The 23,365-nt window shown below is 42.2% G+C and overlaps 3 protein-coding genes across 3 annotated transcripts in view; all 3 read right to left on the reverse strand.

Annotated features, from left to right (window-relative positions):
- LOC130178821 (receptor-type tyrosine-protein phosphatase S-like) overlaps window positions 1–9,273 on the reverse strand; it is a 65,746-nt gene extending 56,473 nt beyond the window's left edge. The window contains exon 1 of the mRNA XM_056391325.1: window positions 8,932–9,273. The gene's annotated coding sequence lies outside the window, so the exon portion shown is untranslated. The remainder of the gene's footprint in view (window positions 1–8,931) is intronic.
- Window positions 9,274–12,325: 3,052 nt separating this feature from the next.
- On the reverse strand, window positions 12,326–16,043 carry fem1a (fem-1 homolog a). Its single transcript, XM_056392078.1, has one exon. It carries the CDS (start codon window positions 15,858–15,860, stop codon window positions 14,007–14,009), a length of 1,854 nt encoding a protein of 617 aa, XP_056248053.1. The 5' UTR covers window positions 15,861–16,043; the 3' UTR covers window positions 12,326–14,006.
- A 2,943-nt stretch (window positions 16,044–18,986) lies between these two features.
- On the reverse strand, window positions 18,987–21,949 carry LOC130178328 (C2 calcium-dependent domain-containing protein 4C-like). Its single transcript, XM_056390443.1, has 3 exons — window positions 21,608–21,949; window positions 20,318–21,098; window positions 18,987–20,167 (listed from the first exon to the last, which is right to left on the reverse strand). Exons 2-3 carry the CDS (start codon window positions 21,065–21,067, stop codon window positions 19,616–19,618), a joined length of 1,302 nt encoding a protein of 433 aa, XP_056246418.1. The 5' UTR covers window positions 21,068–21,098; window positions 21,608–21,949; the 3' UTR covers window positions 18,987–19,615.
- Window positions 21,950–23,365: the final 1,416 nt, after the last annotated feature.

The following is a 23,365-nucleotide window of genomic DNA, read 5'->3' on the forward strand; positions in this document are numbered from 1 at the left end:
TTTTAAAAACTGTATCCACCCACATCTTCTCTGCATGGCTTTCTCTGGCAGGGAGCATGAGTTTTGCTCGAGGTCATAATTTAATTAACTGATCACCTGCAGCTACCAGGGGGAGAAGACATAAGATACTAGAATGACAAACTTCCGCTTATGTAAGAGAGTATAATTTCCTCAGCTCTACACTTTCCTCCAAGTGAAGGGGCTATAGTCACACTGCACAAAATCAGTATATCAAATATAAATGCATAAATTACAAACCAGCATAAATTTTATTTATGACTATTTCAGCTGTTAGATCACTGTTCCCCATTTTAAAATTCTGGATGTGCTTCAGTTTTTGTTCATCACAACTCCATTTCATAGCCAGGACAACACATGGAGGGAGGCGTAGAGAGAGAAGCGTGACTGAAACCCTCTCCCGCCCCAATACTAATATGCTAAAATAACCAAACTAAGTTTCCCTTTGACCTCAATCTCTGCATGTCTAGGACATAGCAAAGCTGCAGCAGCCCAACAATGGTGCGGCAAATGTACACCCACGCATTTTAAAGGGGCTCCAAGGTCAGACAAACCAAAACAACTAGAAGGAGGCATCCAGTAATGGATGCATCTGCCTCAGAAGAGCACCGCAACAGATGGACTGGCTCCTGCTAAGCAGGAAATGTATTACCAAATGGTATAAAAGTATATATAGAGCAGATTATCGAAGGGAGTCAGAACAGGGGAAATACAGTAAAAGTGTTTATAGGCTAAGTTAAGCTGGTTCGGTCACAGGAAGTTAAGAGTTAGTGCTGCTGGAATGAGGAGTCCGCCTGAGTAAATCTAATATTTCTTTTAAATGAGATAAAGAGGCATATTATCATACATCTGTTAAATGCAACTATGTTGCTCAACATTAGTTTACATTACATTAAATAACAGGACATTATTCTTTAACCTTTATTCCAGCAACTAATGGTGCTTTAATCAAGCGCTAATGTAGTGCCACCTGTTTTCTGCGGTGCTACTTTCACCCACGCTCACTTTAACAAAATGAGGAAAGTTTGTTTTCAAACGGATAGATGCCAAGCGTAAAAAAGGGATTTGAGGGATATATTATGATCGGATAGAAAAGAATTACAAAGCTATAAAGCCTTTCAAATCTTTAATATATTACTTTGAAAACACAGGGCCAAATAGACCTGCTTCTCAGCTGCAATAACAGCTGAATGTTATGTACATTTTATAATGTTTAACATACAAGTCATAGCATAAGATTACTGGGAATGTGCCCACAATGTAGATGCTGTAACATGTCCCAAATTTGGTTTAAAAGAGGATCTATGCATAACAATGTTGTGAAAACCTTACAGCTTCAATTTCGACAATTTTCATGCTTTCAAATAAGTTGAAGGATTACTTGCTCCTCCGTGAGCTGAGTCAATTTTTCAACCCCTTAGGCTCATAAACCTCTTTCAAAGCCCTTAGGGTAATGCCAAAAATGCGTTGTCATCCAGCTAAAACATGGCTGTTTTTTTTTTTTTTTCTTTCTTGCAAACAAAACTGACATTCTACAGATAGAGCTTCACCCGACAGGTGAAGGTTTTCACCTAACAACAGCAGAGGAACAAGATGCGTACACGTCCACATACACACACCTCCACCACACTCACTCAACTGAAACGACAAAACACAGAGCTCCCAAACACCAACATATTTCGTAATTTCTACCAGCGACACCCCCCACCCCCCCACCCAAGAGGCAGCCGATCTTCTGTGCAGCGGCTCATTACGCAGGCTGATGGTTGAGTCCTTGTCAACTCACTGTCCAATTAGCATATCTAAGGCTGGCACAGACTCTTATCCTAGCGGGAGAGAGAACTGTATATACATACTGATGTCCACATAGTTATGCACTTACATGTACATCCCTAATTGTTAAACAGCTCTGACATATGAGAGGAGAAGCATTATGTAAATCATCCGATTACAGGTCCAATCCCTAATCACAATCTGAGACAAACAGTTGCTTCTTTAAATAAATCTAAAACACTGTTAATAAATGTATTCTGAATAAATTATCACTGGCTCACTTTCTATCCATCCATCTATACCATCATTTCTTAATAAAATGAATGATTAAACGTCCATTGGGTGACACACACACAGACACACACACACACGCACACACACACACGCACACACGCACACATATGGAAGAAAGACACTGCCAGCCAAGACACACCGCAGCCAATTAGTGAGCTTCTCCTGGAGCAGGACTAAAGCTCCCTGACAACAGAGAACACCTTCATCTTCCTGGACGTCACTGTCATCATCCCGGCCATCATCATATTTCAATTGTGCTTCATTAATGAGACATGCCAGCCATTTTTGCCTCCCTGTTTCGGCTGTTTAGCACAACCTACACACCAGCACCAGTCAGCAGACAAAGTCGTGTTGTGTAAAGCAGATTGGAGAGCTTGTTGATAAGCTTATCATGAGAGTGATAACAGTAGCCTAGAGAAACACTGTGCTCTGTTTTAATAACCTCATATTGATAGATCAGTCATATACAATTATCCAATGGGGATGTCATTAACGTAAGCTCCATAGACATCTTCAAATGGATTCGGCTTTATATTGATTTATTGAGTGAATATCATCCTTTGTGAGCGATCAACATGCATAACAAACACAAACACACACCTCGCACAAATCTACACAGTTTTACAATCATTCCAGTTCACTGTAATCTTGAAGCAACCCTTTACTCATTCTTTGCTTATGTAAAATATCTCCAGTCCCTTTGGGAGGTGTTTGTAAATTTTCTGGAGACACACTGTTGTGTTTGCCCAGGATCCAAGTCTCTCCTGTGTATTTGTGCTGCCATGGTATCACCTGTCTACCTTGGTCACATGACATGGCGTCCACTGAGAGCTCATTATCTCACAACTGCAACACAGTTCTGCAACAACAGTGAGATCATCTATAGAAAATTAACACACGTTTCACACTCTTTCACAGTCTTACTGTTTGGCATTTTGTTAAAGGTAAATTTATAGCACAAAAATATGGCCAGAGATGCTGATCACTGGCAACTTGGCACATGGCTTTTCACTTAAGGAATTCACCATTCAATAGCAGGACTGATCTCTGGGGCTCTGTATGCTCGTGAACAAATCCTATTTACGTGCAACACAGGCGACCAGTCTTCGCAGCTCTCTCACTAACCAGCCATTGCATGACTTCCTGATGGAGATGAGATTTGTGACGCCAAATGAATTTCTCCTTGAGGGACGATAAAGTTGTGAATAGAATTGAAAACAGGAGTAATGGGGTAGAAAAAATGCATTTGTCCTCCGTCTCATTGCTGAAATCAGACGGAGAGTGTGTCTCGGTAAGTGAAGAGATGAAATGCTTGTCAAGCGGTAACAGACTTCTGCACGGATGTTTTCCACCAGTGACTAGCCATTACTCTCACCTCCGTCAAACAAATACTTCATCTAACGTGGCATCCTGTGTGCTTTGGAGACAGAGTAATACTAAAATGCCACAAAAGAAATGTGAGGCTGTATTCGAGAGCTATGTACCTGCACACACACACACACACACACACACACACACACAAACACACACACACAGCCTGCAGAATATTTCCCGCTGACCCCGCAGGGACTCCAATCTTCTAGCTTTTAAGTTTTCTATCTGTGAGTTGTGATGATGAAACAGAGCTGTAAGTTTCCTGGAAGTTGTCCCTTTTCCATCCTGCACAGTAAAGGTCTTTTGGTGGAGCAGAGCTGTTTCACTGATGCAATAAAGATGTTCTTTCACTAACAGGTATATGGAGGCACGCCAAAACCTTTTCTTTTCTTGGGTCTGTAGAGCTGACTACAACAGGGCACAGTTGTTTTAGACAGGTGGCAATTAAAGGCATCAGATCTACTTGTTCAGAGAGGAAAAAACTTAATTGTAGTTAGTTACTAGAATGTAGAATTACTCAGATAAAGAAATGTTAAGTGAGGCTTACAGTCTCAGGAATGCTGAGAGCCTGTGCTACACAATAGTGTTTTGAGCTACATGATAATATCAGTATGCTAATATTCTCAAAATTACAATGCTTAAGCAGGTATAATGTTTGCTATGTTTACCATGTTAGTGTACCACTTTACTTTAGCATGCTAGAATGCTTACATTTACTAATTAGCATTGAACAGAAGTACAATTTATGCTGATGGAATGCCATTAGTTTTATGGGGTTTTGGCTATATTTCAGAGTACTGGACAAATTGACATTTTGCTGCCGTAATGGGGCTAGATAAAAGTCAGAGAATCACCAAAGTCACTAGGATTCAACAGTTCAAGAGCTGTTGAGACATTTAAATCTGGACCCAAGAGGCGGACTGACAGACGGACACTGCCATCCCTACAGCCATGCCGCTAGCATGGCTAAAAACTAAGACATATTAACACACAGGGCTATGAAACCTAAATTAAGCTAATTATATGCTGTCTTTTGCCACACAGTGTATAACACACTGATATAATGGCCCTTAGTAAGAAAAGGTACATAGATACAATTTGCTATCCTCTATAGCATTCATATTCATATTCATCACACAAATTAAGCAATGCCAAGCAAAAATCTTCTCATTTCATGTCTTGCAAGGTCTCAATACTATTTTGGCACCAATCCAGCCCAAATTAATTCATCCAGCTCTCTATGTATGCACCAAAGAGGAGTTTTTCACTCCAAGAATCAAAAATACTCTTGAGAACTTGTCAAGAGCTAGAAGCAAGGTGCATAGAATATTCTGGTGTTTGAATAATTATTGGCAGCTAACTGTACACTTCAAAGTGGATGGTGCCCACACTTTCTCCAAGTTCTGATTAGGTAGTTTGTCTTCTGCTTTGTCAGCCATCTTGTCAGTCAGCCCTACCCTCATAATGACTCCTGTCAGTCAGGGATGTAACTGTCGAACCCAGTCAATAGCTGCACTTCCTCCTCCCATGATTGGATAATGAGCTGTGCACATTTAACCATTTTCAGTGCAAATGTCAGCAGAAGGAAAACCTCAGGAAACATGTTTCTCGTCATGTAATGTGCAGCGACGTCTGCAGAGGAAAGAAACTTTGGCTGAAAAAAGACAACGGCGAAATCTCATTCAGGAGGAGAAGAATGAATTAGCTGCTGAAGAAGAGAGAGGAGGGTTGACCAGAGGACAGCGGCGGGGAAAGATTGCCCTCTTTTGCATGAGGGAGGAAAGGGGGAGGGGGAGGGGTGAGAAGGAAGGTGAAGATGTCTTCAGATGTGGCAGTTGTGATGAAAAGAGAGGCGAATGACTGAAGACAAGAGGTGGAGAAGAGAGGAAGAGAAGAGAGGTAGTGGAGGAGTGTGCATTATTCATCCATGCTGACACATCAGAATCTCTGATTCATCTGGAGAAGGGCATCAGTCAAGTCACAACCTATCTCTTAGCCTTCACTCATATGCACACACGGAAACACAGACACATGATGAACACACACACATAATTGCGGATGACCTCCTGGCTGAAGAAAGGATAATTATGGGTCTGGCTCACTATAGAAATCCTCAACAACAGACTGAGGTGGGTCTGCACCACCAGGCTCTAGTGGAGGTACTTTCCAGTACTCGTTTATGTACATAGAAATGACCTGTCTATGTATCTATGTAATTAAAATACTGTAGTTCACCTCCAGCCAAGTAGTTACAACAGTGATCAGACACTACAATACAGTTGAAAGTTGAAATAAGGCTAAAAGGTAGGCAAACCATAGGTGCCAGATCTGAGTGATAATTCAATTAGATTTCCTAAATAATTTTGCACATGACTTTTACAGTTATTTATTGTATATTTGCAAGTTACACTACCTTGAAATGACAAGATAAATATAATGGCAGTAAAAATTGCATGGAATTTAACTGGATGATCATTTACTGATTTACTGATCATGATATATGACCATGTAGTGCTCTATTCTTATAATCTTATATAATTCTTATTCTTACATCTGTCTAAATTATTTCAGTGGCAAGAGCAATTTTTGTTTTATACAGTCGTGTGGAAAAATTTTTGTCTAATGCAATTGATATTTGATGATGCACAAACTCATTCTTACTTGTGGCAGAATATGAATTCCATACAGACATGTTTTCTACTGTATGTGTGTTCTCACCACAGAGTTTAGGGTTGACTGATATGGTTGGAATCAAGTGCAATGAACTGTGCTCAGTATTACATCAGACAAAACTTCTCAGTTCCTTATTTTTAACATTAATAAATTAAAAATTGCTCAGAGCTATAAACTGGCCACCAGAATTTTGTAAAACAATATTACAGTATGATCATATATCATAATGTGCTTCCACCGAAAGCCCATAAACAATAATGCTGATTTATTGCCCAGCCTTACTAAAGATAACATATCTCAAGAGACTCTCTGGTTTAACAAAGGTTAAATTAACAAATAAAAAATTATAATTTTGTTTGTGTTGTGTATTGTGCAGCCTGTAAGTGTAGTCCAGGAAGAGAAATATTCCTGAGGTTTTCCCATTAAAGGGTTTCATCTGGGGGATTTTCCGTATTACAATTGCTATCCGTATCCCAAAGGCTTTAAAAAACATGTTTTTTAAAAACATATGTTTTTTAAAGCATAAGGATAGAAGGTATCATGTGTTTTTTAAAGCCTTTCGAGAATAATTTGCTATTTTGATCTGTATAGTTAATATTGCCTTACTTGACATCAGTTTCAATATTTTAATTTTTGTCAAGAAATATATAAAACAACATCAGAAAAAGTACTGTTCCTAAAACTGTTACAATAATTTCAACTATGCCCAGCCCTAATGACTTCATTCTGCATGCTGTATGCAATGTTTTCAGCAGCCTCTGAATAAACAAGAAGACAAGCAAAAGCTCTGTGTTTGGAAAGCTTTGAAAAGGTCAATTAATATCAATGCCTAGACAACAACAAAGTTTCTGTCTGCTTGTAATACAGGTGGCTATGCTCCCAGCATCAAAGTTGCACGCCTTGATGTTCTCCCTCCTTCCAGCTGACGGGCGCAGCAAAACCAATGCAGAGCGTTCACAGAGATTCTGACAAAATCCATGGATGGGCAGAACATGTTACACAAAGAGGGAAAGCAGAGAGCGGTGCAGGTAGGGTGAGGCTGCTGTGAGAATGTGGGAATAAGACTTCAATGAGGCCTTTGACGTGAAACCAAAGCTGCACCAGTGGGAGCACACGTCATCTGGCATATTCAAGTCTGGATGGATCTTACAGTGGTATCCACTTGGAAGGAGCAGAAAACCATTGAGACCTATGGTTGAACCCTGTGAAATGCTATTTAAGGGAGTACATGCCATCACTGATTTCATAAGCTGCTGCTCTGAACAGTGCCTGGATGAATACCTGTGGGGCCGAGCATCTCTCGGCTCATGGAGGAGACTATTTGATCTGTTTCCCAGAGACAGAAAGAGAAAATTTGCCAGTTGAATTATTCTGCTTCCACATAATGACTTTTCCCTGTTAAAATAATGCAAATATCTAGATCCCTGTCCCTTTCATGCAGCTGGTGTGCCTTGTGTATTCTTCTGTTAGGCAGGGAGTGGAGCTGAAAAGACAGGATAAAAAAAAAATCTGGGGGTCTACTAAAGAGAGGAATCCATGTGTAAAAATGACTGATTCAAATAATTAGGGATGTGGAAATGGTCTGGAACAATAACCAGCAAACGCACGGTGCCCCGGGGAAAATTTCCCCATCTGTGTGTGAGGAGGAAGACCTCCCTCGGATTCACCACAACAGTGCAATTTTCCAGTTTACACAGGCCACACAGCAGAAATACAGAAAACCTAAACAGGCATTTGAAGTGTACATGATTAAATCCCAAACAAGCAATAGCCCTCGGAAAATGTGTCAGGATGAATCGATGTATCATTAAACTACACTCTGCCTGCACGCGTGAGTGGCTGCATTAACAGCAAATCCTGCTGCGTATATTTATAGTCATATGAGAGGTCTATGGGCAACAAAACACTGCCTATATGTGCAGATGGGATTGTTTTAAGTATCGCTTGAGAGTAGCAGATGCAGCCGCCACTCTATTGTCTAGAAAACAGTCTTGCTTAATAAGTCCATCCGTTTTGCCACCTGGTGTCTACAATACAAACAGAAAATAACTCTAATATTAGTAATAGTATAATAGCCCATATGGATTTATACTGTCTGTGATGGCTTCCTAAAAAGTGATCAGAATGACATTATCATAAAGGGATTTCACTTTGCTGTGGAATCATTGAAATATCACTCAGACTTAGAGCTTCCTCTGACTTCTTTTTAAATATCCTTGACAAATCTATCAGAATCATGTGCTCTATTTATTTTTTCATAAGGTTTAGCATTTTATTCTGCAATGTTATTGTCTATATTTTTACCTCTCTCTCTGTCTTTTTTTGAGACTTAAAAAAATCTGACTTAACACAAGACTCATTTTACCTTGAGAGAGCTTTAAAGGGCCATCAGAAAGAAGCCACTTTAAATGAGAGTGGATGAGGAACAAAGGCTTTGCCAGTGTGCCCGGGTCCCTCATGCTGCCCAGCCAACAATGAAGGAGGGGGAGGGAGGGAGGGGGTGAAGGGGGACGCGCACTCACAGTGCTGTTGCCAACCAGCCTGATCTGCACAGCCCCGCGGTCTGCGTTTCAGCCAAACGGTATAAACAAACTCTCAAGTGATGCTGGGATGAAAGAGAAAAATACAAAGAAGACACTCGGCCCTTGAAAAAGGCTAAACGGTGAAATTTCACCCCGGCTGGGATATACTCTTACCTCATTAGTTTCCGAAAGGCTATTCGACAAGTGAAAATAAACCGTCTGGGTGGGGTGCACGGCTGCAAACATCAACTGTACAAGGATGTAGGAAGCTAGTTACCTTGGTAGGAAGTGCTCCGTCTTCTTTTCTGTCTGGTAGATTCATGTGGGTGGATTTGCAGCTGGAAGCTTCTCCGGAAACAGCAAGGATAAATGTAATCCAGTGGCAGCAGGGCTCCACTCAGAAAAAGGTCTGTCTTTGTGGAGGATGCATGCACACATCGCCGGTGCCCCCGTTCCACCGTCCTGGATGTCGACCGACCTCTCGGGAGCGCAGCGGGTCACGGCTGCTCCTCAGCCCTTTTGTCGGGAGAGCATTGCTGGTCGGGCGGCCTCAGATACTGCTGGTTGATGTCATTGATACTCCCTGCCTTCTTCCTCAATGCCCTCCTCCTTCCTTCCCTCCCTCTTCTCTCCTCTCCTCCCCCTCCCCGCTCTCTCTCTCTCTCTCTCTCTCTTTCTATCAAACATCCACCGGTGCTCTGTCCCTCCCCCCTCACATACATGACGTGATGCAGGCAAGATCTCCAATAGCAACCGTATCCCCCATCACCTCTATTACCCCCATTACCACCCCACATCCCCCACCACCACCACCACCTCCACCTCTGGCCGGATCGCTGACTGGTGCAAACGAGGTGGCTGCTGAGGTAGGTCGGTCTTGTGTATAGGTGACTGATTTTTCCATTCTGCTCCCCAGGGGCTCAAATGAAGATAAGCACCTTGAAACCCCGTAGATTCCCATAATATAGTGTCTAATCATAGCTGCTGGCATGAATACAGAGTCAGAGCCCCATATCAGCTCCTACAGTGCAGAACTCCCTCTATAATTATAGCTGGACACTCTAAAATATTGCAGGTCAAACATAACTTGCTGTGGGGTGTTATTGGAATATATTAATAACACCAGAGGGGGTAAATAATACAATAAGATAGAATAAGGTAACAACATACTTATTGTTAAGGACAACGGATGCAAGGAGTTATTCACCTTATTTGTTCTGTGGAAAACCTACACTAAGTTGCCAGTTTAATATGTTCGCCTGTCAAAGCCAATCCAGTCTAATCCAACAGCCCTGCAACAAAACCTGCCTTAATGAGGGTAATGATGCTCAGATATTGTTGAAACTGATGGTAAATAATGTTAAACTCAATGTTATAAATCAATCATTCATATCAGTGAGATAAACTGAATGTCATCCCCAAATGCACTTTTGTATCAAGCTGATTCTTTTTCCAAAAATCTGTTGGAAAAAAAAAAGAGATTAATTTAATTTTAATCCACTATGCCAGGGCAAAAATCCCTGATAAAGGATGAGTAGCCTATCTATTTAAATTATTTTTTGAAAGGCATCGGATGGAAATGGCTGCGGGCAAACCATCCAACAAAGAATAACTGGACTGAATGAATGGTATGTACCTGACTCTTACCTTACAATAAGAACAGTTTGTAGCCTATAAATGGGCATATGTAAAAGATTGTGTTCCAGTGCAGTTATTGTGTTCCCCATGTCAACACTAATTTTGCTGAAAAATATCAATAAAAATGAAACTATAAAAAATAAATAAATAAATAAAAATCAGCCTCATGGTTTTGATCTTTAAAGATGCTACATAGACTAACACTGGCCTTTGTTTTTTATTTAAAGATTTGGTCATATTTAGGTCACACAACATGACATAAACCACCGCCACAAGGGCGAAGTCTGAAGTGTTGGAGTGTGGTGTTTGAGGTTGGCATGATGCTCCAGGTTTGTACAAAGGAGGCTTTACTCCGACCTTTTTGCTGACCCCCCTGCAGCTCCCTGCACACGGACTCAGTGTCAGCAACTCTGCCTACCAAGATATATATATATTTTTTTTTTCATCCAGATACATTACAATTGCATATTCAGTCTTGCCTAATGGCTTGGTAAAAGTCATTGTCAACAGCTCATTCTCTCTTTCTCCACCACTCTCTGACACAAAGACTGCTTGACAGAGTGGGAGAAAGAGACAGGAAAATTAACCAACTGCCATCACTTCTGACGGTAATTGGAAGCTACAGTTTTTGAGTCTATCACACGGTCCTCAAGGGACAAAGGCTACCAGTCTGATTGATTTTCTTTGTTGCTACTGACATCTAGTGGGAAGTTACCATTATGTGATGTTTCATTTACTTGAGGTGGAAAGCATTAACACAAAAGATTCCTGAATCCAGGATGAGGTATACCAGTATGTCTGTTGTATGTCTCTTTTGTTGGCAGAGGAAACGCTCCATAAATCATTTTAACTTTATATCAAAAATATTACATATAATATACATTTTTACATGTGAAGGGATGCACTTCCTGCCTATATGGAGTACATGAGACACGCTCTCTTTGTTCATCCCAACATCAACAATTGTAGTTCTCTTTGATATCTGCTTCAAATGTTAATATTTTAAGTCTAAATATGATTACTACAACCACTAGGCTCCTCCTGCAGAGACATCAGAGGTCAAGTCAGCCGTAGAAGGCCTCCTGTTTTGTTTGTTTGTGTTTTGTCTACAATGACATTTTAGCAGATTGAAAACATGGTGTCACAAGCACTTCAGCCCCCATTTAATAGCTGGAGTTTCTCAATTAACTCTGCCAACATGACTCCTGTCACATTCACCGAAACAATGAACAGTAACAAAAGCATTTAATTAACATTTTAGGTTGGGATAACGTTCCAGCAACTGTCATCTATAAATTAATTAGCTCGGATTGTTTCTGTTTCCTGTCTGGATAATGCAGTCTCTGTTGTCTGTGCACTGTCTCTGCCAGTCACCCTCTGACCTGCCTGACTGTATAGCATTACAGTATTCCCATTTTCAGAGTTGAAGCTAGGGCAAAAGACCCCTAAAATTAGCAGGGTAAGTGCCCTGTCTCTACCACTGCCCTGCAGCAGTGACGTTAATTGCACTCTATTTATACTTGAAGAGTGCAGGACTCAGAAAGATCAAGTTTCTGTTATGCTTTATTTCTGTGTCCTTAAGTTTATGTGAGCAGAGCAGCGGAAAGCCTGTTTGGTGTAAAGAGCTGAATTAAGTGGGCACTGATTATTTTTAATAATGTGCTAATGTAACACTTAGTATACAGATGGAAATAATGTGTCCTCCACTCTCTAAATAGAGTCATTTTATAGACCTGGCTGCCCTGATGAAGTGGCGGGGTTTTCTTGTCCTGCTATTGCAACCATTTCAATCCATCTAAATATGTAATGATGCTCTTAATGCAAATGCTGCATTCGTAAGCAGCAGCACTCAAGCTAAAGAACTAGTGACGAATAAGAGCACAGAACGAGATTCTTTTTCAGATACTTAAAGATACTTCAGATTCCTTTTTTTTTTTTTTTTTTTTTTTTTTAAATCACATAAATTTCAAGTAAGAATCTGCATGTGGAAAAGACACAACAAAACTGAGATCAGCCACACACAATCACACAGATCCTGTTGTGATACTGAATTTTATTCAAGTATCTCCAACACACTTTTGTTCTTGAGTTATCATCAGTTAAACGAATCAGTTGAGAAAGATAAAGGCAGCAACAATTCATAGCCTGAATGTAAGTTGTCTATTTAGGATTTATAGAGCCTCTCAGTGTGCATTCGACTTGGTGGTGCTTAGCACAGACAGACAAATAAAACATTCATGATAACACAAGATAAACAAAAGAGAGACTATTAAAAATAAGACTAAGATGCAGGAATGGCCGGAGAGCCATCTGTTCTGTTTCTGCAAACTGCATCTGAGGGTAAAGGGAAAATCCACTCCAAAACAGAATTAAAACATGATTTTGGACATTTAACTTGTGACTTTCTTCGTGGATACAAACAGCAGAGTGTGAGCTCTGTTGTTATCACCACCTAAGTCCAACTACTGAAGCTGCTTCTTTGACAATGAATTGAATATCTTTGTTAATGGTGACATTACCCAGAAGTAAAGGCATGTAGGCACAGTTTAGGCTCTTTCCTGTTCATTTGGACATAGGCAGAAATTTTAAGAAAACATTCTTAGTTTATAAATTCAGAAGATACTACTTCATTATCAGTGAAGCAGCCCCAGATTCGACTCATTATCATGTTAAGATAAGCATGTAAAATTGAAGAATAATGTAAAATCTGTAGTGTATGTAGTGAATTTTTGCTTGAAAAAACGTTGCCTCTGATTGGAGGATTCACAAACTGCATAGGTTTTAAACGTCTGTGTGGAGACCAGGGAGTGTTAGAAAAACAATGTCACCACTCATCCTCAGTAAAAGTCTTTCAAATGATGGTTCTGCAGGCTGTCAATTCATGTCACAGTCTGAAATATCAAACAACTCGAGCTGCTGATCTTCTGGAACTATGTTTTTCACGAATGTCCCCACTTCAGTTTATTACATCTGCTAATCATTTGGAAGATAAGTTAGTTTCTTTTCATTTTGCCACCCGTTTACAGTCTGTAACAGAACATAGCTCCATGGCTGACATTTGGCACAGTAAATTCAACACCTTCTCATACCAAAGAAGCATGGCAGATGGTATATGTGAACACGTAGAGCCAGGCAAAAATTTCCAGCAGGCGAGTTTGGGTTGTGAGTTTGTTCAAACACATCCTTTCTGAATGAATTTGCAAAAACAACACGTGAGCTATCGTATCCACTCTTCATTTTCATGCATGTTATCTGGCTAGTTTGATCAGATGCTTCCTATCAGTAACACTAAAGCCCATCTCTCAATCAGTATAGCCGCCATCAAACACACACAAGCACCATCATACTGTAACTCTCCTTTTTAGTGGGAGAAACGTAGGAAAAAATGCATTCAAGCCTGTATCAAGTTGATGTTTCTCCCAGATTTAAATAGCAGTGGAAGCCAACAATCACTTTAAAAGTCCACGTGACTTAAAGTTAGAATAAAGCGATAACTGACCAGATTTCAGACAGAGATTTAAGCCCAGAGGCTGGATGTTTATTGCTATGGTTTGGTCTGACACAAGGCTGGTGGGGCCAGGAGCAAAGCAGTCAAAGCCAAAAGAGACAAAGATGAAGAGAATGACATGTTTGTGGCAGGTCATAGTAAAGTATGAGGGACAACAGGAAGAGTAGTGCAGGGGTTCCTCATCAGGGGAGAGTGTGGAGTGGAAGTCAGTGCAGCTCAATGAAAGCCTCCATCTCCTCAGAGATAAGTCCCCTGTAGGGCAGTCTGTGCTTTTCAATTGCACGCGCTGCCAGGCACTGAAGGGTGACGTAGTTCAGCGGGTAGAGGGCCGGGTGCCCGCTGCTCTGCTCATCCAACAGCTCGTAGGCTGTCTTCCTCTGTGCATTTGTAGCATCAAAGTGAGCCCCAGCCTTCATAAGTAGTGCCATAATCTCTGGACAACCGTTGTTAGCAGCAATGTGCAGTGGCGTGTTGTTCTCACAGTCACGTGAATCGACATCTGCACCGCACTCTAGGAGTAGCGCTGCCACCGCCTGGGAGGGGAAGCGGCCAACCGGGTAGCGGCCAACAGATGTGGTTTCCTTGTCTACAGCCATGTGGAGAGGAGTAAAGCTGCTCCGACCTCGAGGGTTCAGCTTCAGCAGACGGTACACTGTGTGCTTCTTCTGGTGCTCCTGCTCTGGGCTGCATTCAAGCTTCTCCAGCAGAAAGATTAGATGGAGGATGATGGAAAGGGCCTTGGTGAACTGAGGAGCTTCTGGAGGATTGTCCTTCTGCGCCACAGCTCTTTCTACCTCCCTCACGCTTTTCCCCAGCACGGTCATCAGATCATGGAAGGTGATGCGCGTTGACAAGGTGCCTTTGGCCCGGTCTTGAAGAACAAAAGAGAAGAGCTCTGCAAAGGACAGGAAACTGGAGGCTGTCATGGGACTGAGAGGGTCCAGGTTGCTCTGCTGCATGTCTAATGCATATTTCCACAGGCTGATGCAGCGCTCAAAGTTGCCTGAGTCAGCATACACAGCTCCTCTGTAACGGATGTAATAAGAGGTGTCTGGGTGGGATGGCCCGAGGATGCGTTCTCGAACTAACAAAGCCTGCATCCTCATTTCATCTGGGTCTGTGATCAACGCTTCCAGTTCCTCTGCTGTGCTCACCTCCTGCGCACAGCCATAGGCAGGGATTGGGGGACCAGGTGGAGGCTTGGCCAGGGATCCAGCTTTGTCCCCTGGCTGCCTCAGCTCCATAGCCCTTCTCCAGTACCTCATCGCCCCCAAGAGGTCTCGCTTTTTGTCCACAAAAGTAGCCCCAAGAAGTTCAAGTGCATCAATGCGTTCCTCTCTGGAGGTGCGAGGCTGGTGGGCCAGGTACTCCACAATGTTGGTGTGACCTGTTACACTTGCAGCGAGGAGTGGGGTCATTCCGTATCCGTCTCTCTCCATGCGGGCATTGCACTTCAGCAGCATCTTCATAATGTCCAGACTACCTGACTCAGCACAGTCGTGAAGGGCGGTGTTTCCTTTCACACTCTTGCGGTTGACATCAGCACCCCGGTCCAGAAGGAACTTGGCTATCTCCTTGTGGCCCTTGTAACAGGAGATCATGAGGCAGGTGTGGCCGTGGCGGTTGGCGACCTCCATGTCAGCTCTGTGCTCCACCAGGTAGCGGACGATCTCCAGGTGACCGTCAAAACAGGCAGCTCGGAGCGGCGTTGAGTTAGTTAGTGTTGCGTTGTTCACTGAGGCACCGTGTTTCAGTAGAGTCTTGACCACAGGGAGGTGACCGGCTGCCGAAGCCGCCCACAGCGGCGGAGCCCCCTCGATGGTCTCGCCGTCAAAGTTGACGGAACCCCCGAGTTCAACATTAGCTTTGCAGTGTTCAAGGAGGTAATCTACAACCTCTAAATGTCCATATCGAGAGGCTATCAACAGAGGAGTTCCTCCCTGTGTTTTCTCCTCGGCTAAAGCCTCCAGCTCCTCAGGAGTTTTGTTGCTCAGCAACTTCTGGATAAGTTTTAGCTTACCATCTCTGGCCGCGTTGAAAACCGCCGTCGTAATGTCCATTTTACACGCTGTGTCCTGCCGAGCTGGACACCAACCCCATTACCACTCGTTTCTGTCAAAACTGGCGAGTCTGGTTTTAAATAACAGAGAGCAGGAGTCTTAGTTTGGACTCGGTTTCTAGCTCACATCTTTCTGCCATTTTGAGGGTGCTGTCAAGATGGCGTGTGTTGTTTGACAGGTCTATGTTTACGATTTCAGCGAGGCATTCTGGGTGACGTAGTTTTGATGGAATTCCCAGTTCCAAGACCGAGCCGCTTGCCACTTTATTAAAAAAACTACATTTCCCATGGTGCAGGTGAATTGAGTGGCATACCAGCTGATGGGTTCGTTTGTTATGGTTGCTCGGATCAACGAGGGCCACCACTACAGATAGTGGAGACAGAAATAGCCGGTTGGTGCCCGGCTCACAAACCAAATACACCCTTTCAAAGAGTGCTCAGTTTAAATGGTAAGTTGCATCTCATCACTGTGAAAAGGTAAAAAATGCGCATTAGAAAGGAGAATTCTTATGGATAGCCCCGAAAATGATGTTGATATAATCCTACAATGTGTGGCTACTTGGAAATGAACACACAACTATTTTCGTCTATTTTTAAAGATATTGTTTTATCGACTGTAGCCTATAGAGTTGTGTTATCCCAATGATGGTGAACACGAAGCTATTCTTTTGCTTGACATACTGAGTAACACACAGAAAAAGAGATATTAAAAACAAACAAACTACGAGCTAGCCTAACCTGCAGCGGTGATTTCAGAGAGTAAGTTTCAGTCAGTCTTTTATGTAATGATATACAGGCTGCAGACAGCTAAAACAACACATTCAACTGACAGTAACCTGAATCTCACACACAGGGAGGTCTGCCTTCTGAGCAAACATCCTCCATCATCCACTACTACCAGCATCAGTAGGTGGTTAATCCTTCTGCAGTACAGTAAATCACATTGGTGAAAAAACAAGGTGGCTGAGGTAAACCATACACCACCATTACAGCAGTACTGTTCATAATGTTTAGGAGCATTTTCTTGGGCAGATTAGCTGTAAATGTTGGGAGGATAACAGCTTGTAGGTGACCTTGTGTTTGTTACAGAATATTTTTGCAACTAGGAGTTAAGCTGGAAACACGCATGACTGATCTGAACATCTTAAAGAGTCTTGAGGAGATCACATGACTCTATCGTCCTACACAAAGACAGAGGTCAGAATATTGACTTGAATATCGACATGCACAATGCTGTACATGAGCACCGAGACCTTACATTCACTGGAATGTAGATTGACTTTACCGTCTACATCTCTCCACAGTATGAAAAGTCATCTACTTGCTTTTCTATGCATAAGATCAGCGTGGTGTGCAGCATTGAAGCTTTTGATGAGAGTGGAGCAGTGAAGGATTAGAATATTTTATAAATTCATAGAATACGTTTACTTCTGGGGATTTGAATACTGGTGTAATGACATGACACCTTTGCTTGCCGATTGAATCACAGAGATCACGATAGCAGTCATCCCAAAGCATAAGATTTGTCATTCCTCTCTATAAAAAAATGGAGTGGAAACAAAATTGAACCTGGAATAAATTGACTTTTTGTGTAATGTTCAATTATATATGAATATACATTAGCCTATATTGTGAATACACAGCACTGTTTGATTTTAAAGTGTAAAAGTGGTCAGGTGCAAAGGAAATTCAGGAAGTGTCAAACTACTGTGCCAGAATTAAAGTTTGATCAATCACCAGTTGTAATCTGTAGGATGCTTGGGCTGTGCTTGAGCTGTGAGCAAATAACTCAAAAACTGTCATCAGGGTTTTGATTATAATACATGCTAGATCCTGATTGGTGTACAAAAATATGTGATATTAGCTTTTTTTTCCCCAACCGAGCATGCCCACTTCAAATCACTGAGAAGAGCACAGATAAAACAGCACAGACAGAAATCTCTTGTGGTGAAATAACAAAAACTGCTCTAACTTTGGCAGAAAATGTTGTTTTAAGGTATGTTTTCAGGGCCTTTAAATAGCAATGGAAGACAAAAAGAAAGAAAAGAAAAATCACTTTCATATGAATCTGTTGATTATGACTATAGGCTGACCTTTTACTTAATGATTTGCTTAATTCAAAGATTATTAGACAGTCACTTTTCAAATAATTTTCCTCACCAAGTCTGCAGAGACAAAAAAATTACTTAACTTTCCTTCACCAGTTTATCTCTTTGCTCTTAAGTTAGTGGGAAATTAATCTTCTTTAAGCTCACAGATGAATGTGTCCCATGTGGGGGCTTGTTGTGACTTATTTCAGTACTTTATAATCAAATGCAGCTGGCTGCAGATCAGCCGAGGGCTTATAAGCCTGCGAGTGTTCTCAGAGTGTTTGCATTTTTTAATGAAATATATTTTTCTTTCTTTTTCAGGGTCATGGCAGCACAAGTCCTGGGGTATATGGGCACAGCTAAGAATGGCGTCACCCAGGGCAGGTCAGTAGTTGATTAAAATATGCCATAAACAAGGTAGAGTGGCTATTTTTTTAGGCTTTAGTGAAGTGTCATTCTGGTACTTCACCAGTAGAGGAGGCATAGGATCCACACTCAGATATTTCTCTGTATTAAGCAGTGGGACCATGCCTGTACGCCTGAGAAATGTATTAATATTGACTACAGGGTGTTTTGTATTTCTTGTGCATCTCCCTATTTCCATAACCTCAGCACAAATATCCATTTATCAACCCAAAGATTGAACACATAAATCAAGATATAACCTCACTGTATGCAGGAGAGCTTGTGCCAACATTTGTTTCAGGAGAGCGATTTTGCCATGATTGTACCTCCTGCCATCCGTAATAACTATTTGAAACTCATTAGAGGACAGCCTGAATAGGAAACGTGTTTTTAAAATTAAACAGGGAGTTTGAATGCACACAGAGACAATACTGCATGCAGAGAACCAGGATTAAAAGCCTCACAAATGACACCCAGCCCGTGCTTGTCTCAGAGGACCCTGCCTCAGACTTGTTTGCAAAAATGGAGGGCTCGAGGCGGGCATAGGAGGGTTCAAAATCATTTCCCAGGGCTTGCTCTTGATCCCAAGGAATTATTAGAGGGTAAAATCACTGGGACAAAGCTGCAGGGTGTGTGAGTTTAGTGTTTTTATTTGTAAGTTCAAAAGCATATCACGTAACGGCAGTCATATTAATGTTACATCCATTAGCAATTAAAATCTAATTCCCAAATATAAATTCTTTCAAGTACACAGAGGCATCATTAATTTCCACAGGAACGTGCAAAAACTCACATGTAATCTTACTGCATCATTACAAAAATACAGCTCCAGCTTAAACAGGACCATTAGTGCATCACAGCTGATATGATATTGTGCCACATCACAATGCTCATTGGAGAAGGCAAAACCTTTTGTAACTCAATACTTACTCAAAAATACACAAACATGGATTGCAGATCCACTGTTCACATTGCTAATTTACTGGTAAGCACGTAAATAACGGTGGTGTGTTTGACCTGGACTGACTTCTGGTGCTGGCAACTTGATAAAGTGGGACTTTTAATTCTACAGAATGCTCAGGTTTTGTGTCCACTGATGTACATAACACAGTGTGCAAGATATAACTCCCTTGTCATCAGCATGCTTTCGCCTGTCCAGTTTTTATCAGATCGGTGAAGAGGGATAAAAAGGTAGCCAGAGAAGAAAGGGACTTCAAGATGTGGAGCTGCTTGTTTTCACCGAAGTCTTGACAGGAGCTCCCTAGAGGCCTTCCAGCAGCTCACTGAGCAGCACCTCCCTTTCTCCTAGAAGCACGTCTCTCTTCAGACTGGTTCCTTTGTTCACTACCTTTATCTTCATGGCCAGACTCTTTATTTGTGCCTGGGGCAGTGCGTCAAAAAAAAAGTCCTCGTTGAACACTGGATTCCTGCTGTTCTTGATGATGGTGCTCCTCTGTTTCTGCTGCTTGCCAGGGTTCAGGTAGAGTGCTACACAGCAGTTAATGCTTTTAAGATCCGTCTGCCTGTCATAAAGGGCCTCAGCTGTGAGCACGCGCACCCTCAGCCGAGCTGCCTCCGGGTCGTAGTGAGTGCTCAGCCTCAGTGTCCCCCCCTTGTGGAGGTTGACGGTGTGCTCGCGCTGCAGGAGGTGCGTCGCAGCGCCCCTTGAGCCACTGCTTTTACATCCACGGAAGGCAGGAGAGGGAGGGCAGCGCATGCGGCGGCGCTGCATGTTGGGGCTGTTGTCTGCTGAGCTGCATTCATCAGTGGAGAGGGAACTGTGGCGCGCCAGGGAGCGCTTGGCACGAGACACCTGGAGGGAGAGAGAAAAAGGCAACTAGTAAACATACAAAAAGAAGGCCAACAGCGAATCAAACAAGGAAAACACTTTTATAACACCTTCACTGATAACTTTCTAACAGCTAATTCATATACTCAGACATATAGAAACAGAAATCCTCACCTTGGCTTGTGTCTCCTGGGTAATGGAGCGTAGGAGAGAGGCAGAGCGGGACAGGAGCGGGGAGTTAAAAGGTGATGACTCTGCAGAGGAGCAGGTGTCACTCTCTCCACCACTGAAGTAGCGGTAGGGGTTGGAGTCAGCCGGGGCCAGTAGAGTTCCCCCTTGGGAGCGCCTCTGTGAGTTCGGGGAGGTGAGTGGGCTGCTGGGGTCGCTGTGGAACAGGCTCTCCTTGCGCCGGGTGTGAGGAGACTCCACCAAGGTTGAAAACCCATAGGAGGTCTGAGCCTTGGGGACATACGGCAGGGACATTGCAGTCTGTGACTGGGGGTCTGCATTAGTGTTGACTTCAACACTGACCCTGTCCACAGATCCGGCACCTGGCTCATCAGCACTCTCTATTTGGATGATGTGACGGTTGGCTGACTTCTGCAGATTGCGTGTTTCTCCCCCCAGGCGGGAAAAGAGACGAGGGCTGCAGGGGTTCTTGCTGCTCCGAGCTCTGGGGCTCTGGCTACAGATGGCATGATCAGAGGAGGAGGGTCGCACGGTGGAGCAGAGCTGAGGTTCTGAGGGAAGAGACTCTTCTGGTGGACAACAGATAAGTTTAGGGGGGATGAAGAAATCAGGGATCTTATCTGGAGTGAGGACATTGGCATAAACAGAGACAGGAATGGCCTCAGCCGTCTGCGGGGGCTGGGATTTTGTCCCACTACTCTCCACAGAGCTACGGAGCTTCTCCAGTAGCCACATGCCCACTCAGATGCCTCCGCTCACAGTTTGTCTGCGAACAGAAAAGTGATGCATGAAGAGAAGACATCACATCCAATGAGAACAAACTGACACAACATCCATTTGTTGAGATTTACTTTTCTCCCCATAAGACACAAACATTAGTCTAAATGTTAGTCCAAAACAGTTTAGTCAAGTAAAGGAATGAAGAGTTAAGAGGCTCACATTTCTTTCACAATTCATACACTGCCTGTGGCCACGCGCCTCCTAAGAGCACTTTAAATCTATGAAAAAATATTGCGCAACATAGGGTGATTAAAATAGCCGTGTAATTGTCCTCTAAACGACTGAAACGAGTTGCTATTGAATTCTGCATTTTTAGCAAATCCAACTTATGCTATTTTTTTCAAATAAAATTACTTTAACTCGCTAAAATTTTAATTACGCAATGAAATCATTTAAATAAGTGAGTCCAAATAACTTTGTTCTCTCAAACAAAGCCGCATAAACTACGGTTGCGATGCAACAATCAGTCAATCAAAAGCAATCAAACAAACCTACCTGTTGGCTGTGTAACTCTTTTCCTTTTCTGAAAAACTGATCGCCGGCGTGCGCACTCTGTGCGTAAAAGGTGTTTTCCAGTCCGGCGAAGTCCAAGTGTGATCCAAAACGGTTGCCAGCGGGAAAAGGCTGCTGGATCGAGCACACTCGCTTTATATGATGGAGTCTGTGACTTCTGAGCCAATGAGAAGGTTGTGAAACCTTCCCATGATATTTACCATAAAACTATTCCCTGAGCAGGCACGAGAGGGAGTGTGTGTGGGGTGAGGGTGTGGGGGTGTTGGTGGGGATGAATCCCATTTAAAGGCTGTTGTTTCATCAGCCACAGTGTGCTTCAGATTATGTGGGTTTCATATCTCACGCCTCATTGATTTTTAAAGAGAGCGTCACTGTGATTTCATTTAGCGCTCACGTGAGATCTGTTCGTTGCCAGATAGCGCATCTCTGCCTGATACAAACACAGAGAGACCTTAATTGGACTTCCCGGTGGTAAACTAATGAAAGCTTTTGTCTTTATGCCACAACGACAAATTAATATTAACACCATGACAAATGGACTGCAAAAGAACTGCCACCACAATCTAAAGCTGGAGTTAGTTATATGAAGTTGAAGTAGCATTATGCATCTGTTGTTGACAGCTCTCCCAAATAAGTCGTCTTTGAATAGTTTGGATAGTTTCTTCAAATCCCAGTGTTTGCCACCGACTGTGATGTGCTGCCATGATGTTTCCATCACAGAGCCCTCAGACTCTCTGCTGCTCGCTGTGCCAGAAACTCTGACAAAGACCTGCAGTGAAGCTGCTGTCTTCAGTTTTGGACTCAGACTCTGGAACAGTCTCCCAGCTGATCTGAGGACAGCAACTTCAAATGAGCTGTTTAAGGCCCTACTGAAAACTCACTTTAAAATAAAACAAAACTTAAATTTAAATGTCCTTTTATCTTTAATGCGTAGTTCAGACCTGAAGCAACTTGTTGCTTAATTGATGAGTTGATCAACAGAAAATGAAGTATTTTGATAATGGATCATCCTTTCAACCCATTCCTCGGAAATAAAAATTCCAACATTTCTTTGTTCCAACCTTTTAACTGTGAGGATTTTTTGTTTTTCCGTATCTTACATAACAGCACACTGAATATCTTTGTGTTTTGAACTGTTAAACAAGCTGAAGACATCAGTGCTGAATTTTTTTCCCACTATTTCTTATATATAGACCAAATAATTAATTGAATGATTAATAGAACATTATTAAAGATTCAAAATGTCCTTATACATTTTGGTTTTATAAGCCACTCATTAAATTCTACATTATGAGATGTACAGTGAAGTTACACCAGTTATTTTAAGTTGTTTGACTTGTTATTAATCACTCTGAGCTGTATCTCTTGTGTGAAATAACGCCTGACAGTCACTATTTATTGGATATTTCAAAACAACATAAGGCAGATCAAATCTGGCTGGACAGCAGATCTGATCACAAACTGCTACATTTTACAAAATTAAAAACTGAACATATCCATGATACTGTATTAAAAACATTCTTTCCATTAATTTCTGCACAAGTCCTGCTTAAAATGATGCGTAATGTAATGTAAGGACAAAAAACCAGAGCAAAGTAAAAGTAATATGCACTGATTAATTGTCTTTGTTTTTTATCTGGACCAGTTTCTGTTTGGATAAAGCCAAAGATGCGTTCAACCCACAGTGTCGTTTGCCAGGTGTTAAACATGGAGGTGGATCTGTCATGGTATGAGCAGCCA

Source organism: Seriola aureovittata, chromosome 12, assembly GCF_021018895.1.
Source record: "Seriola aureovittata isolate HTS-2021-v1 ecotype China chromosome 12, ASM2101889v1, whole genome shotgun sequence".
Classification (NCBI taxonomy): domain Eukaryota; kingdom Metazoa; phylum Chordata; class Actinopteri; order Carangiformes; family Carangidae; genus Seriola; species Seriola aureovittata.